We start from the raw sequence: 13,797 nt of genomic DNA on the forward strand, positions 1-13,797 counted from the left end.
TATTTTAAAATTGTTATTTTTGGTTTGTTTTTCAATGTTAAATACAAAACCTATTTTTTTAAAGATATAAAAACTATGGCTCAGGGCCAACCAAGTACCCCCTGGCAGACATGTTGCAGTATGTGCTGGAGTTTGCCACCACGAAACCCACAAATGCATCTCCAGCCTCAGTACCAGCAAACCCTTCTGTACACACAGAACCCAGCTCAGGTGACAGCAGGCAAGACCCGTTTTCCTGCGTTCTTATTCTTCAGCTGTGTGACAAATCGTGCCCATTGTTTGTTTTCTCTTCCAACTCTCTAAATGTTTAATTTCCCGCTGTAGTCAAACAGAACCAGACGATGCAGGCTCATCAGATGGTTCAGGTAGCCCGCAGACAGCCACACAGAGGACTCCCATACACAAGCCTTTTACTCAGTGCAGACCCCCCATGGAGGTGCCACTGCAACCAGCCCCCCACAGCGTGACCGAGGAGGAGCTGTACTTCGTCAGGAGCTGCTTACAACGCTGGAGAGCAGAAGTCGAGAACACCATAAACGGTAGATCATGCACTGAGTGAATGTTGTTTTTCTACAAGCTTGAATCAGTGTTTTTGTAAGTGAACACATACACTCTCCTTCAAAACCTGGTGAGCTTAAACAACATTTTAAAGGAATAGTTCATGCAAAAATGAAAATTCTGTCATTGCTTACTAACCATGTCGTTCCAAACTTGTAAGACCGTTCATCTTCAGAACACAAATTAAGATATTTTTGATGAAATCCGAGAGCTTTCTGACCCTGCATAGACAGCAGCGCAACTGACACGTTGAAGGCCCAGAAAGGTAGTAAGGACATCATTAAAAAAGCCTATGTTACATCAGTGGTTCAACATGAATTTAATGAAGCTACAGGAATACTTTTTGTGCGCAAAGAAAACAAAAATAACGACTCTATTCAACAGTGTCTTCTCTTCTGTGTCAGTCGACATACATTCATGAGAGTACCTCGACACATGTAATTTTATCGATGTCCTTACTACCTTTCTGGGCCTTGAACGTGGTAGTTGCATGTAATTTTAAAATGTTTTATAAAAATATCTTAATTTGTTTCTGGGTCCGGGTTTGAACGACATGGTAGTAATTAATAAAAGATTTTTCACTTTTGGGTGAACTATCCCTTTAAATCAGCATATTACAATGATTTCTGAAGGATCATGTGACACTGAAGACTGAATGGCTGATGAAAAGCTTTGCCATCACAGGAATAAATTCTATTTTAAAATATATTATAGAAAAGTGAGTACTTTTTTCAAAAACATTAAAATTCATACCAACATCAAATTTAATGTCTAAAGTAGTATGGCCAAATATTTACATTATTCATAAAACCTAGAAAAATACTGAATGTCCTACTACTACACATACACCGTAGTTAATAACATAATACATTAACAGTTCTTCATCAAATACAAAATCATGTTCAAAATGTTCAAAATAAATTATTCAAATAATTAACTGAAAAATCATTTTGTTCTGAAAAGCACTGATAGAAATGCTTTTAAAAAACTGATTATTTCATCCAAAATTGAGAACTACTTGCTATATTTATTTATGCACTCTAAAAAATCCTGGGTTAAAAAGAACCCAGCTTGGGTTATTTGGCAACCCAGCGCTGGGTAAACATTGGACAGAACACATGCTGGGTTATTTTGACCCAGCTGGTTGGGTTAAATGTTTTTACCAAACAGGCTGGGTTATTTTATTTAAGTCAATTATTGTTTGAAAATGATTATATTTCTGGCTTAAAATGGACTGGAACTTATAAAAAACACACACTAGAATTACTAGAGGCAACAGCAATAATCAAAAGATGAACATTTATTATTAAGCAAGAGCACATAGACAGAATACAAGACAAATTGAATTTATTTGGGAAGCATAGTTTACAATATTACATACATTTACAAGCATTTTAGACATAAAAATGTAACATTTAAAAGTAGCATTTTAATTATAGTGTATTCAACCGTTTTCTGTAATAGCTTTTTATTGAAATAGCGCTAATTGTTGTGCTGGTGTGTTGCCGAAATCTGAACCAGTGAACGGCTACTGTTCGCCAGGGTAACTGTGAGCTTCAGACAGCAGCCACGACTGACTCCAAAACCTGCCCATAAACAAACAGTACTGACATTAGAGAGCATTTTTAAGTAAATTAAACTCAGTACTATAACGAATAAAATCCAATTTATTTTATGCAAGGCAAAAGGCGTTTCCATCATGCGAAGTGACCGCTGCTGACGCAGCTGACTGACATCTCGCACTTATGTTGCGTTGTGTAAAATAATACAATTTACAGCACAGTAATGAGGTTATAAATAAAATAAAATGTATACAAACTGAAGAAGTGCACCAAATCAGCGGCGCTTGGTTAAAAAATAACCCAGCATTTTTTAGAGTGTGCCTTCATTATATTTTGTCGCCTGTATTGAAATCAGTTGTGAGTCAAATCTTCTGTGCACTTTGCATGCTGAGTGCTGTTTGTTTGGCACGCAGAGTTCTTGTTGCCACAGAAGACAGCTGTCTATGTAGGCAGTCGGCAGCGAGGCGGCTCCCTAGGTTTTGTATCCGAGCTGTAATGTGCATTTTAATTTTTCTGTTCTGAAGGCCATCGTTATTCACAAGCAGTTATCCTAATGCGTTTGTGACTGTATCAGGATCCTGGCCTCAGGCGTAGCTTATTGATCTGTGTTCCCTCTCTGTGTGCAGAGCTGAAAGCCAGCATTGACAAGGTCAGCCAGGCCCTGGAGGGCATGTACTCAGATAACAGTCTGTGTCAGGTAAAGTCTATATCCTGAACACTCGTTGGTGCTTTTATATTGACTGAGCCCTTTCAAGAAATTTGCATGACACCTCAATGTACCCTGATTTCTTATTTGATGCTTCCAGGTGCCCTATAGGCTACATGCTGTGCTCGTCCATGAAGGACAGGCCTCCGCTGGCCATTACTGGGCGTACATCTATGATCATGCTAATAAACGCTGGCTGAAATACAACGATGTTATGGTGACAGAGTCAACCTGGGAGGAGCTGGTTCGAGACTCGTACGGTGGCATGACCAATGCCAGCGCATACTGCCTCATGTACATCAATGACAAGCTGCCATACCTCATAGCAGGTACTTTCCCCATGTGCTTCTTAGATTACACATCCAGGCTTAGATTTTGCTGAAGGAGCCAAGCAAATCACACACTTGATTTAAAGCACTGGCATGAGCTCAGATTTCTTTGATGAATTAATGCTGATAGCTGTGACGGAACACTTTATTATTTTGGGGGGCATATGAGAGTCTCTGCCAAGCTGTAAACATAAAAATCTCTTCCTAATGCTTTTTATTTTGATTAGTTTTCATAATATTTTCTGTAAAAATAAATTATTATGAATATTTATATGACATAGGGGTGGACATTTAATGCATTATGTAAATTTTTAATATTAAAACGCAAAGAAAAATGAATTGACAGTGGTTTTTTAACCACAGCCACTGCTCTTTAAGGGCAAGTACTCTATGTCTGTCAAACAAAATGACACGCAAGTCAACTCGCTCTCTTTTTTTTGGAATAAATTACTTCTAATGCTGTTTGTCATAGTTTATCATTGTGAAAAGAAACCAGAAAGCACAAGGTTTTGTATCAGGTTGCTGGGAAAGTGTCAAGAAGTCAGACAGCCAGACAGTCAACCTGTCATAAACATTGACATTAATATACAGTTGAGGTCAAAAGTTTACATACACCTTGCAGAATCTAAAAAATGTGAATTATTTTACCAAAATAAGAGGGATCATACAAAAGGCATGTTGTTTTTTTATTTAGTACTGACCTGAATAAGATATTTCATATAGAAGACATTTACATAGTCCACAAGAGAAAATAATAGTTGAGTTTATAAAAACGACCTGAATGATCCATAGCTGTTTTGTTTTTGTATTTTTGTATAGTGATAGTTGTTCATGAGTCCCTTGTTTGTCCTGTACAGTTCAACTGCTCACTGTTCTTCAGAAAAATCCTTCAGGTCCCACAAATTCTTTGGTTTTTCAGCATTTTTGTGTATTTGAACCCTTTCCAACAATGACTGTATGATTTTGAGATCGATCTTTTCACACTGTGGACAACTGAGGAACTCATTGTATGGGGGACTCATGTAAATATTGCAGAAGATTCAAACGATTCACTGATGCTCTACAAGAAAAAAAAGCTGCATTAAGAGCTGGGGGTGAAAACTTTTGAACAGAATGAAAATGTGTACATTTTAATTATTTTGCCTAAATATCATGTTTTTTTTTCATTTAGTACTGCACTTCAGAAGGTACAGAAGATACTTACATGTTTCCTAGAAGACAGAATAAGTTAAATTTATCCTGATTCCAAAAGTTTTCACCCCCTGGCTCTTAAGGCATTGTGCTTCCTTCTGAATCATCAGTGTACGTTTGAACCCTTTTGTAATAGTTGCATATGAGTCCCTCAGTTGTCCTCAGTGTGAAAAGATGGATCTCAAAATCATACAATCATTGTTGGAAAGGGTTCAAATACACAAAAATGATAAAAAACTAAGAATTTGTGGGACCTAAAGGATTTTTCTGAAGAACAGTGGGCAGTTTAACTGTTGAGGACAAACTTGAGACTCATGAACAACTCATCACTATAAAAAAAAAAAACAAAAAAACAGCTGTGGATCATTCAGGTAACAACACAGCATTAAGAATCAAGTGTATGTAAACTTTTGAACAGGGTAATTTTTATAAATTCCAACTATTATTTTCTCTTGTGGTCTATATTTTAATATCTTTTATGTGAAATTTCTTATTCAGGTCAGTACTAAATATAAAATAACCTGCATTTTGTATGATCCCTCTTATTTTGTTAAATCAATTAACGTTTTGCAGATTCTGCAGGGTGTATGTAAACTTTTGACCTGTTTATCTTACAAAAAGGTTAACTTTGACAAGCCACATTATTTATTACTTATTAGAGTTGTTGAAACTGGAGATTTACACCAGAGTCCGCTCAGCGTGCTTCTGCTTTTCAAATAAAATCAAATAATCCACACATAAGATGGAGTTAACAGATGCACAAGTGTCTTGGATGAAACCCATTCACATTTAGTGTGCACATTGAGATTTATGAAGGAAATAAATCAAATTTCCTCAAATTACTGAGAATGAAGCATACTGCCATATAAAATTATATGTCCTTTATTTGTGCACTCTTTTTATTTAATGGAGAAAACATCATGGAAGTTTAAAACAAACAGAGGTCAATATCATACAGTACAACAAATTTCCACTTTAATTTTTTAAGATCGCTGCCTGATTTCAGGAGTGGAATGAATGAAACTCTATTAACTCTCCACTCTGGATAGCTATAGTAGTATCCGAATTGTAAGTACCATGACAACACAGTTTTACCACAGAATATTAAAGGAATAGTTCACTAAAAAATGACAATTTCTCACCCTCACGTCGTTCCAATCCTGTAAGACCTGCATTTGTCTTTGGAAGACAAATTAAGTTATTTTTGATGAAATCCAAAAGCTTTCTAACCCTGCATAGACAACAATGTACATGACACGTTCAAGGCCCAGAAAGGTAGTAAGGACGTCAATAAAATAGTCCATGTGACATCAGTGGTTCAACCGTAATTATATGCAATGATGTAATTTATTTAACATTAGGCCTTTTGACATGCTTTTCCCATCTGCTGCAGTAATGTAATCTCATTGAACATGACTTTTTTCCTTGCTTATGAATGACAGAAGACACGGACGATGAGACAGGACAGGCTTTGAAAGGGATGGACTCCCTCCCTTCTATCCTGAGGCGTTATGTTAGGGAGGATAACCGCTGGTTCCAGCAAGAGCTGAAAGAATGGGAAGAGCAGTTCTGCCAAGCCCAACGTGAAGAAGCGCAAGTTCAAACACCAACAGAGAAACCCGTTCAAGAAGAACCACAGAATCCAGAACAAGTGCCAAACCCAGAACCAGAGCACGAACAAACAAATGAAGTGGCCGCAGAACCACCTACAGATTTATCACCAGCACCTGCCCAGGACAGTGAAGGTCAGAACCTTTTTGTACAGGTCAGATGTTTTCCATGTATCCATGGCAGGTTTATTTTTAATGTGCTTTCCCTTCCCAGAGCCTGTGGCCAATTCAGAAGCTCTCGATTCGGTATCAACAGAGCCCAGTGAGAATGTGGAAGAGGGAGGTGAAGAGCCTATCACCAGTAGCCAGACACCAGGCCCGCCAGATGAAGAGAAGCCAGATCAGAGTCAGGTGAATGCGAGCGCTAAAACGTTATTTGAGACGTGCAAAAAATAGGTCACTTATACAGCACTGGATGTTTCATGTACAGTACATATGGGTCAAAATCTTCTTCCTCAATAGAAACTACAGCTCAACAAAATAATGCATTTAACAAAAAAAGTTAGTTATCTAACTTTTTAAATATTAATATTAAGTTAAATATTAAGAAAATTTCTTTTAATTACACATAATCAGATACCTTTTCTTTTTTTTACTGTTTTTCACAAAATTGTATGTAATGTGAATCATGTATGACCTTTTTTTTTTTTTTTTACAAATAAGTAATAATATTTTAAACCAGGGGTTTTCAAACTTTTAGATCCCACTGACCCCCAAATATGATCATCATCCTGTGAGGGACCCCTATTCTAAAATGTAAAATACATTTACTGTATATAGTTTCTTGTATAAATACCCAGTTTACACTGTGAAAAATGCATATTATAAGCAAGTCTAAAATATTAATTGAAAGATATTTAGTTTCTATTAAATTACATTATTTTCCATTTTTTTCAAAAACAGTTCTTGGTAAATGTATAGTAAAGTGCAGTATTTATTTATCTTTTTAGTCTAAATTGTATAATTCATTTTAATGTAGGCCTAGTTTGGTTTTATTTCTTTGTTTTCATTTTTACAAATTTATTTTCATCAATTTTTGGATAATTTATTTATTTCATTTTTATTCAATCATATTTTTAAATTATTTCTTTTAAAATGTGTATAATTATGTATAATATAATATAATTACAATAATAATAATAATAATAATACTTTTTTACATTTTTATGCTTTTTCTCCTTGCGGCCCCCTGTGGGTTCCAGAACCCTATTTTGAAAACCCTTAAACCATTTTAAACAATGTATGTTTTTATGTATGTTATTATGTTTATATATTTATAAGATGTATTTGTAACTGTAGACAATATTAGAAGTTTGTTAGCACGAACAGGTTGAATTTAAATTATGTTATCATGTTTTATTGTTTTTACTTTATGTCAAAAAAGTTTGAGATTAATTAGAATGCATAATGAAAAAACATCATTTTTGAAAATTGTTAAAAATGGAGGTATCTATTTTTGCCAATGAACTTTTCCTTTTTATATGTATATATTGTATTTATACTGAGTTGCTAAATTTAGTATACAATTTTCACTTTTTTTGTTACTCTAGTAAGACATATTCGGACACACTTTGTACTGTAAAATTACATAAAACCAGACATAAGGATCAGTTTTTTGAAAATGTGAATTATACATAATCTGAAAGCTGTTTTAAATAAGTTTTCCATTGATGTATAACTTGTTATGAAAGGACAATATTTGGCTGAGATACAACTATTTGAAAATCTAGAATCTGAGGTTGCAAAGAAAATCCCCTTCAAAGTTGTCCAAATTAAGGTTTTAAGAATGTATATTACTAATCAAAAATTAAGTTTTGATATATTTACGGTAGTAAATTTTCTAAATATCTTAATGGAACATGATCTTTACTTAACATATTTTGGCATAAAAAAACGATAATTTTGACCTATACAATGTATTTTTACCTATTGCTACTTAAGACTTTTGACCCAAGACTGTTTTAGTGAATTATTTCAACATAGAACATTTTTATGCATTTAAAAATGATACATTTATTTATTATGAATTTCTATATAGAAAATATATATATTTAAATTCTTCTTTCATTACAGTTATCAACATATTTAGTGGATTTTTAGGATTTGGAATATAGATGTCTGTGTATATTTTGCCAAGTATGTGTGGTGCGACGATCAGGGTGTACTGTGGGAATATGGGAGAGAAAGTTTTAGTTTACATTAGTGGTTAAATCACTACAAACTTGTTTGTTTGAACTTGCTTAATGTTTAATGTTTTATCCATTGCGTTATGTTGTGCAAAACTCCGGTATTTTGTAAGAGGATACGTTTTGGAAAGGAATATGTGGATAAGGTTCATCGGACAGCTGAGAGCCGTCCAACATTCCTCAGTCTTTCTGGTTCAAGTCTCATGTGGGGTTGCTTTGGGACAGTGTGTCAGAGAAGAGCTTTAAATAGAACCTGAGCTCTGTCTTTCCTGCATGCACCATCAAGATCAACTGGATTCCTACATTTCCACAGTCATTAAATGATCGTGGAGAACATTTTCCTGACACTTCAATCAACAGGCGATTGCGTTCTTGCTGTTAGTCTTTGGAAAGCGTAATCTTGGATATTATTGACTCAGTATGTGGAGTTTCAATCAGCAAGTCAATTCTGTATTTACAACACAGGATTTATTCTTCTGCTGTTCCTTTCTTTGACTCATTGATTTTATTGGTGCTCCTGATTTATGACTCTGCTTTCACTACATGATCTGGTTGCTAGGCCTCATCATAAATGGTAGTAATAGGACCTCTAGTGGTTAGTATCTCATACTGCATTCAAGGGTGTTTATAAGCAAAATAAGCTGGTTTGCGTTACTTGAAAAGAGCTGTTTTAGTTTATTTAGCTTTAGTTAGTACTTCAGTTTAAACTAAACTAAAATCACTGTTAATTAACATCACTGTTTTACACACAGAAAGTGGACAGTACTGTATCCGAACATTCTAGTCCATGCATTAAAGAATTAAAAGGAATAAATGATGAAAATTTTAAATAAAATACATTTTCCTATCTAGCATTCACTGCTGCCTTCTTCAGAGTCTTGAAGAGTCGTCTTCAACAGTGTTTTGATGGATGAAAACCACTATAAAACTAGTCAGATGATGCTCAGAGGTTCACATTTCCTCTGTTTTAAAAAACAATTAAAAAATTCCTAAGGGATCCCATGCTGAATTACACTTCCTGGTTTGCCTACAAATTGATGTTATGAGTGGACATCTTTATAGACTAGGATGAGTGGATAAGATCATTGACAGTCATTCAACACCTGCGTTCTCTGTGTTTCTCAGCAGCCTGTGGTGGAGTCAGCCACTATAGACAGATCTGAGTCAGAGGTTGAGGTGGAGGAGCAGGTCATGAGTGACGAGGGAGGAGCAGAGGCAGAACCAGAAGCCCAGGCAGAGCCAGAGGCCTCGTCCACAGAGGAGAACCAGGCTGCAGCCGCACGCAGCCAGCCTGAGAATGAAGTGTCTGAGGTCGAGATACCCAATGTAGGCAAGATTCTGGTGCGCTCTGATGCCGATGGCTACAATGAGGAGGTAAAGGACCACCACATCCTTCTAGTTCCATGAATTGTAAAACAAGGCTACTTATATTTAAATTTAAAGGGATAGTACATCCAAAAATCAAAATTCTGTCATTAATTACTCACCCTTGTTCATCTTCAGAACACAATTTAAGATATTTTTGATGGAATTCGAGAGCTTTCTGATCCTGCATAGACAGCAACGCAACTGACACATTCAAGGCCCAGAAAGGTAGTAAGGACATTATTACACACGGTTGCAATCGAAATTATTCAACCCCCCAGAGACTGCAGTACAAGCTTTTCTGAAGATCCAGGACTTTATAAAAATTGCATCTACAACATTTTACTGGCATATTAAAAGTAATAATGTCAAAAGGTACTGTAATGTTTTTAGTTATAGGATTTTTTAATAACACAGCTGTGTCATAATTATTCAACCCCTTTTCAACATTGCTGTTTTAAGTCACTTATCTTTTAGGGAGGAAACAAATTTGTCTTAAAACACAATTAAGCCTTTAGAAACTCTTTTTTTAAAAAAAATTAGCTTGGGCACATACATACAGTACATTTGGCCCATGTATGTGCTGAAGTTGAGTAGAAAATATAGTAAAGTCAACAGAGTTCTCACAAAAGCTAGAGAGACGAAATTGTTTTATTATATTAGAAAGTCTAAGGCTACATGAAGATTTCCAAGACAAATGTTCCTAGAGACACAGCTGGCAGCCTTATTCCTTAGGTTAAAGGAGTGTAACGTGGACGCTGAGGCAGTAGTAGAATCCATACGCAGAAGTTTATTAGGAACAGCAGCAAACATAAACGTATAAACAGGCAGAGGGTCGAAACCAAAAGCAGTCCAATAGCAACCAAAACAACAGGGGTAATCCAGATAGCGATAGTCAAAGGGCAGATGAGGGTCAAACCTTGAAAACAATCCACACAGGCAAACAATCCAAAAGGGGTAATCCAAAAATACAATAATCCAGAGACAGAGCAAGACGGCAACAGGTAATCAAACAGAGTAATAGAAAACGCTCGGTAAGGCAGGTTAAACTGGCAATACTTCGCAACATGCAAGCACATGGTGAGTCCTTATATACTGCCAAACAGGAAGTGACAGTAGAAGCAGCAGAGGGAGCATGCAGGCAGTACTGGGGTGAGGGCTCCCTCTGCTGGCTTGGCGTTACAGAATCCCCCCCCCTAGGAGCGACTCCTGGCGCTCAAACAACAGTCCAGGTGGGTGGGGGAACAGAGGCAAAACAGGGGGTGGGACGGAGGGCCAGGTCCATGTAGAGCAGGTGGGTCTGGATCGTGGAGCAGGGACAGACAGTGAAGCACAGGAGGACCTGGACCATGGAGCAGTGGCAGACAGTGAAGCACTGGAGGACCTGGGCCGTGGGGCTGTGGCAGACAGTAGAACCCTGGAGGTCCTGGGCCGTGGTGCAGTGGCAGACAGTGAAGCACTGGAGGACCTGGGCCGTGGGGCTGTGGCAGACAGTAGAACCCTGGAGGTCCTGGGCCGTGGTGCTGTGGCAGACAGTGGAAACTTGGAGGACCTGGGCCGTGGAGCGACAGCAGACCGTGAAATACTGACGTGCCTGGGCCGCAGAGCAATGACAGACAGTGGAACACTGGAGGTCCTGGGCCGTGAAGCAGTAGCAGACCATGAAGTACTGGAAGGCCAGGGCCGTGGCACAATGGCAGAGTAGGGAACCATGGTGGGGCAGGCAGAGCAGACAGAACAGGAGGCCATAGCGAGGCAGGCAGAGCAGGCAGAGCAGGGAGCCGTGGCGAGGCAGGCAGAGCAGACAGAACAGGGGGCCATAGCGAGGCAGGTAGAGCAGGCAGAGCAGGAAGCCATGGCGAGGCAGGCAGAGCAGGCGTAGCAGGGAGCCATTGCAGGGCAGGCAGAGCGGTGTGCACATGAATGATTTCTTTGGCCTTCTTGATAGCGACATGGCGGGCAGAGAGTTCATAATAGGCCTTCTTAGCTATGACATAACAGGCAGAGAGTTCATCGTAGGCCTTTGTGACTGTGACATGGTGGGCAGAGAGTTCATGATAGGACGCCGCTCCCATAGGAGGATCTACAGCTTGCGCTGACACCTCTGGGGGCATGGGCGCAGATGCTTGGGCAGAAGAGGCCTCTGACGTAGACTCGTGGACAGACGAGGCAGTGAGTTCATTAATGGACGCCACCTCCTTAGGAGGTTCTACAGCGCATGCTGACACCTCAGGAGGTATTGGCGCAAACTCTTGGACAAGAGAGGCTTCTGGTATAGACTCGTGGATAGACGAGGCCTTGGGAGCAGACTCGTGGATAGACAAGGCTTCTTGAGCAGACTCGTGGACAGATGAAGCTTCGGGAGTAGACTCGTGGGCAGACGAAGCTTCTGGAGCAGACTCGTGGACAGACGAAGCTTCTGAAGCGGTCTCATAGACAGACGAAGCTTCTGGAGCGGTTTCGTAGACAGGCGAGGCCTCCGGGGCAGACTCGTGGACCGGTGAGGCCTCGGGAGCAGACTCTTGGACAGAAGAGGCCTCTGGAGCACAGTATGCTGCCCACATACTGAGGATGGCTACGGCCATTACAGGCAGCACAGTAGCTAGTGGGGTGTCTGTTGACCTTGTGGGTGCTGATGTTATGGGCTTGTGGCTTGTGAATGTGGGCTCTGCGTGGCTTGGGAGCGTGGGCTCTGCGTGGCTTGGGAGCGTGGGCTCTGCGTGGCTTGGGTTAGAAATGTTATAGGGGACCAGATGAGGATTTGGTAGGATAATAGCTTTTTGCCTTGAGTTAGGGAGGCCTGCCGTGGCCGGACTTGACTTGGGAAGAACAGCGGTGACTTGACCTGGCTCGTGCAGTCCAGCTGTGACTTGACTTGGCTTGTGAAGGTCAACGGTGACTTGACTTGGCTCAGGGACAACATGGCTTGACTCAGGAACAACATGGCTTGACTCGTGGGGAACAGCTGTGACTTGGCTTGACTCGTGGGGAACAGCTGTGACTTGGCTTGACTCGTGGGGAACAGCTGTGACTTGGCTTGACTCGTGGGGAACAGCTGTGACTTGGCTTGACTCGTGGGGAACAGCTGTGACTTGGCTTGACTCGTGGGGAACAGTAGCTTTGGCTTGACTTGACTCTGTTGCTTGACTTGACTCTGTTGCTTGACTTGACTCTGTTGCTTGACTTGACTCTGTTGCTTGACTTGACTCTGTTGCTTGACTTGACTCTGTTGCTTGACTTGGTTCAGGAACAGTAGCTGTCATTTTAGCTGCCCATACAGCCATTAGGGGTGAGTCCAGTACGTGTGCCATCATGAGGCGTGGCTTGGAGACAGTGATTATCTTGTGGAGTGGCTCTGGGATGGCAGCCATCTTGTGAACTGGCTTGGGGAAGGCGGCCATCTTGTGGATTGGCTCTGGGATGGCGGCCATCTTGTGGACTGGCTCTGGGAAGGCGGCCATCTTGTGGACTGGCTCTGGGACGGCGGCCATCTTGTGAACTGGCTTGGAGATAGCAGCCATCTTGTGAGCTGGTTGTAGGAGGGTAGCCATGACAGGTGCAGACTCCGGACGGGCAGGAATGGCGTGAGCAGGCCCTGGAGCGGCAGGCATGGCGTGAGCAGGCCCTGGAGCGGCAGGCATGGCGTGAGCAGGCCCTGGAGCGGGAAACGTGACGTGAGCAGGCTTTGGCTTTGCAGGCATGACGTGAACAGGCTTTGGCTTGGTGGATGTGGCTTGAACAGGCTGTGGTGTGGTGGTTACTGCGGGATTGCGGGGTCCCTCGTCCGCAATCCCAACAGTGTATGATGATCCGCTTAGGAGTAGAGCATGATCAATATATTTCTCTAGTGACCAATGAATCTTTCCCCCAGGTAGCCATGAACGAATGGGATCGTTTAAACCCACCCGAAAAATGTCCTTCAGTGCCACGTCATTAAAATCAACAAGGTAACACAGTCCACAAAATTCCTCTACATACTCCTCTATAGCCTTGTCCCCTTGACGAAGGCAGAGGAGACGAGATACTGTTGGGTTCATGTTGGCTGATCGTTTCCGCTGGATTCTTGGTAGGCGAAGTATTCTGTAACGTGGACGCTGAGGCAGTAGTAGAATCCATACGCAGAAGTTTATTAGGAACAGCAGCAAACATAAACGTATAAACAGGCAGAGGGTCGAAACCAAAAGCAGTCCAATAGCAACCAAAACAACAGGGGTAATCCAGATAGCGATAGTCAAAGGGCAGATGAGGGTCAAACCTTGAAAACAATCCACACAGGCAAACAATCCAAAA

At 40.3% G+C, this 13,797-nt stretch overlaps 1 protein-coding gene across 6 annotated transcripts in view; it reads left to right on the top strand.

Annotated features, from left to right (window-relative positions):
- usp28 (ubiquitin specific peptidase 28) overlaps positions 1–13,797 on the top strand; it is a 39,365-nt gene that overhangs the window by 14,077 nt on the left and 11,491 nt on the right. For 5 of the 6 annotated variants that reach the window (XR_007825044.1, XR_007825046.1, XR_007825047.1 and 2 more), the window contains exons 13-19: positions 65–220; positions 325–539; positions 2,747–2,817; positions 2,927–3,155; positions 5,789–6,091; positions 6,171–6,307; positions 9,268–9,516. Coding sequence is in view for 1 of the 6 variants with exons in the window: in XM_051092574.1 (XP_050948531.1) it covers positions 65–220; positions 325–539; positions 2,747–2,817; positions 2,927–3,155; positions 5,789–6,091; positions 6,171–6,307; positions 9,268–9,516 (1,360 nt within the window). In the remaining 5 variants the exon portion in view is untranslated. The remainder of the gene's footprint in view (positions 1–64; positions 221–324; positions 540–2,746; positions 2,818–2,926; positions 3,156–5,788; positions 6,092–6,170; positions 6,308–9,267; positions 9,517–13,797) is intronic. The other variant, XR_007825048.1, reaches the window with a different exon arrangement.

Source organism: Labeo rohita, chromosome 21 (assembly GCF_022985175.1).
Source record: "Labeo rohita strain BAU-BD-2019 chromosome 21, IGBB_LRoh.1.0, whole genome shotgun sequence".
Taxonomy (NCBI): Eukaryota; Metazoa; Chordata; class Actinopteri; order Cypriniformes; family Cyprinidae; genus Labeo; species Labeo rohita.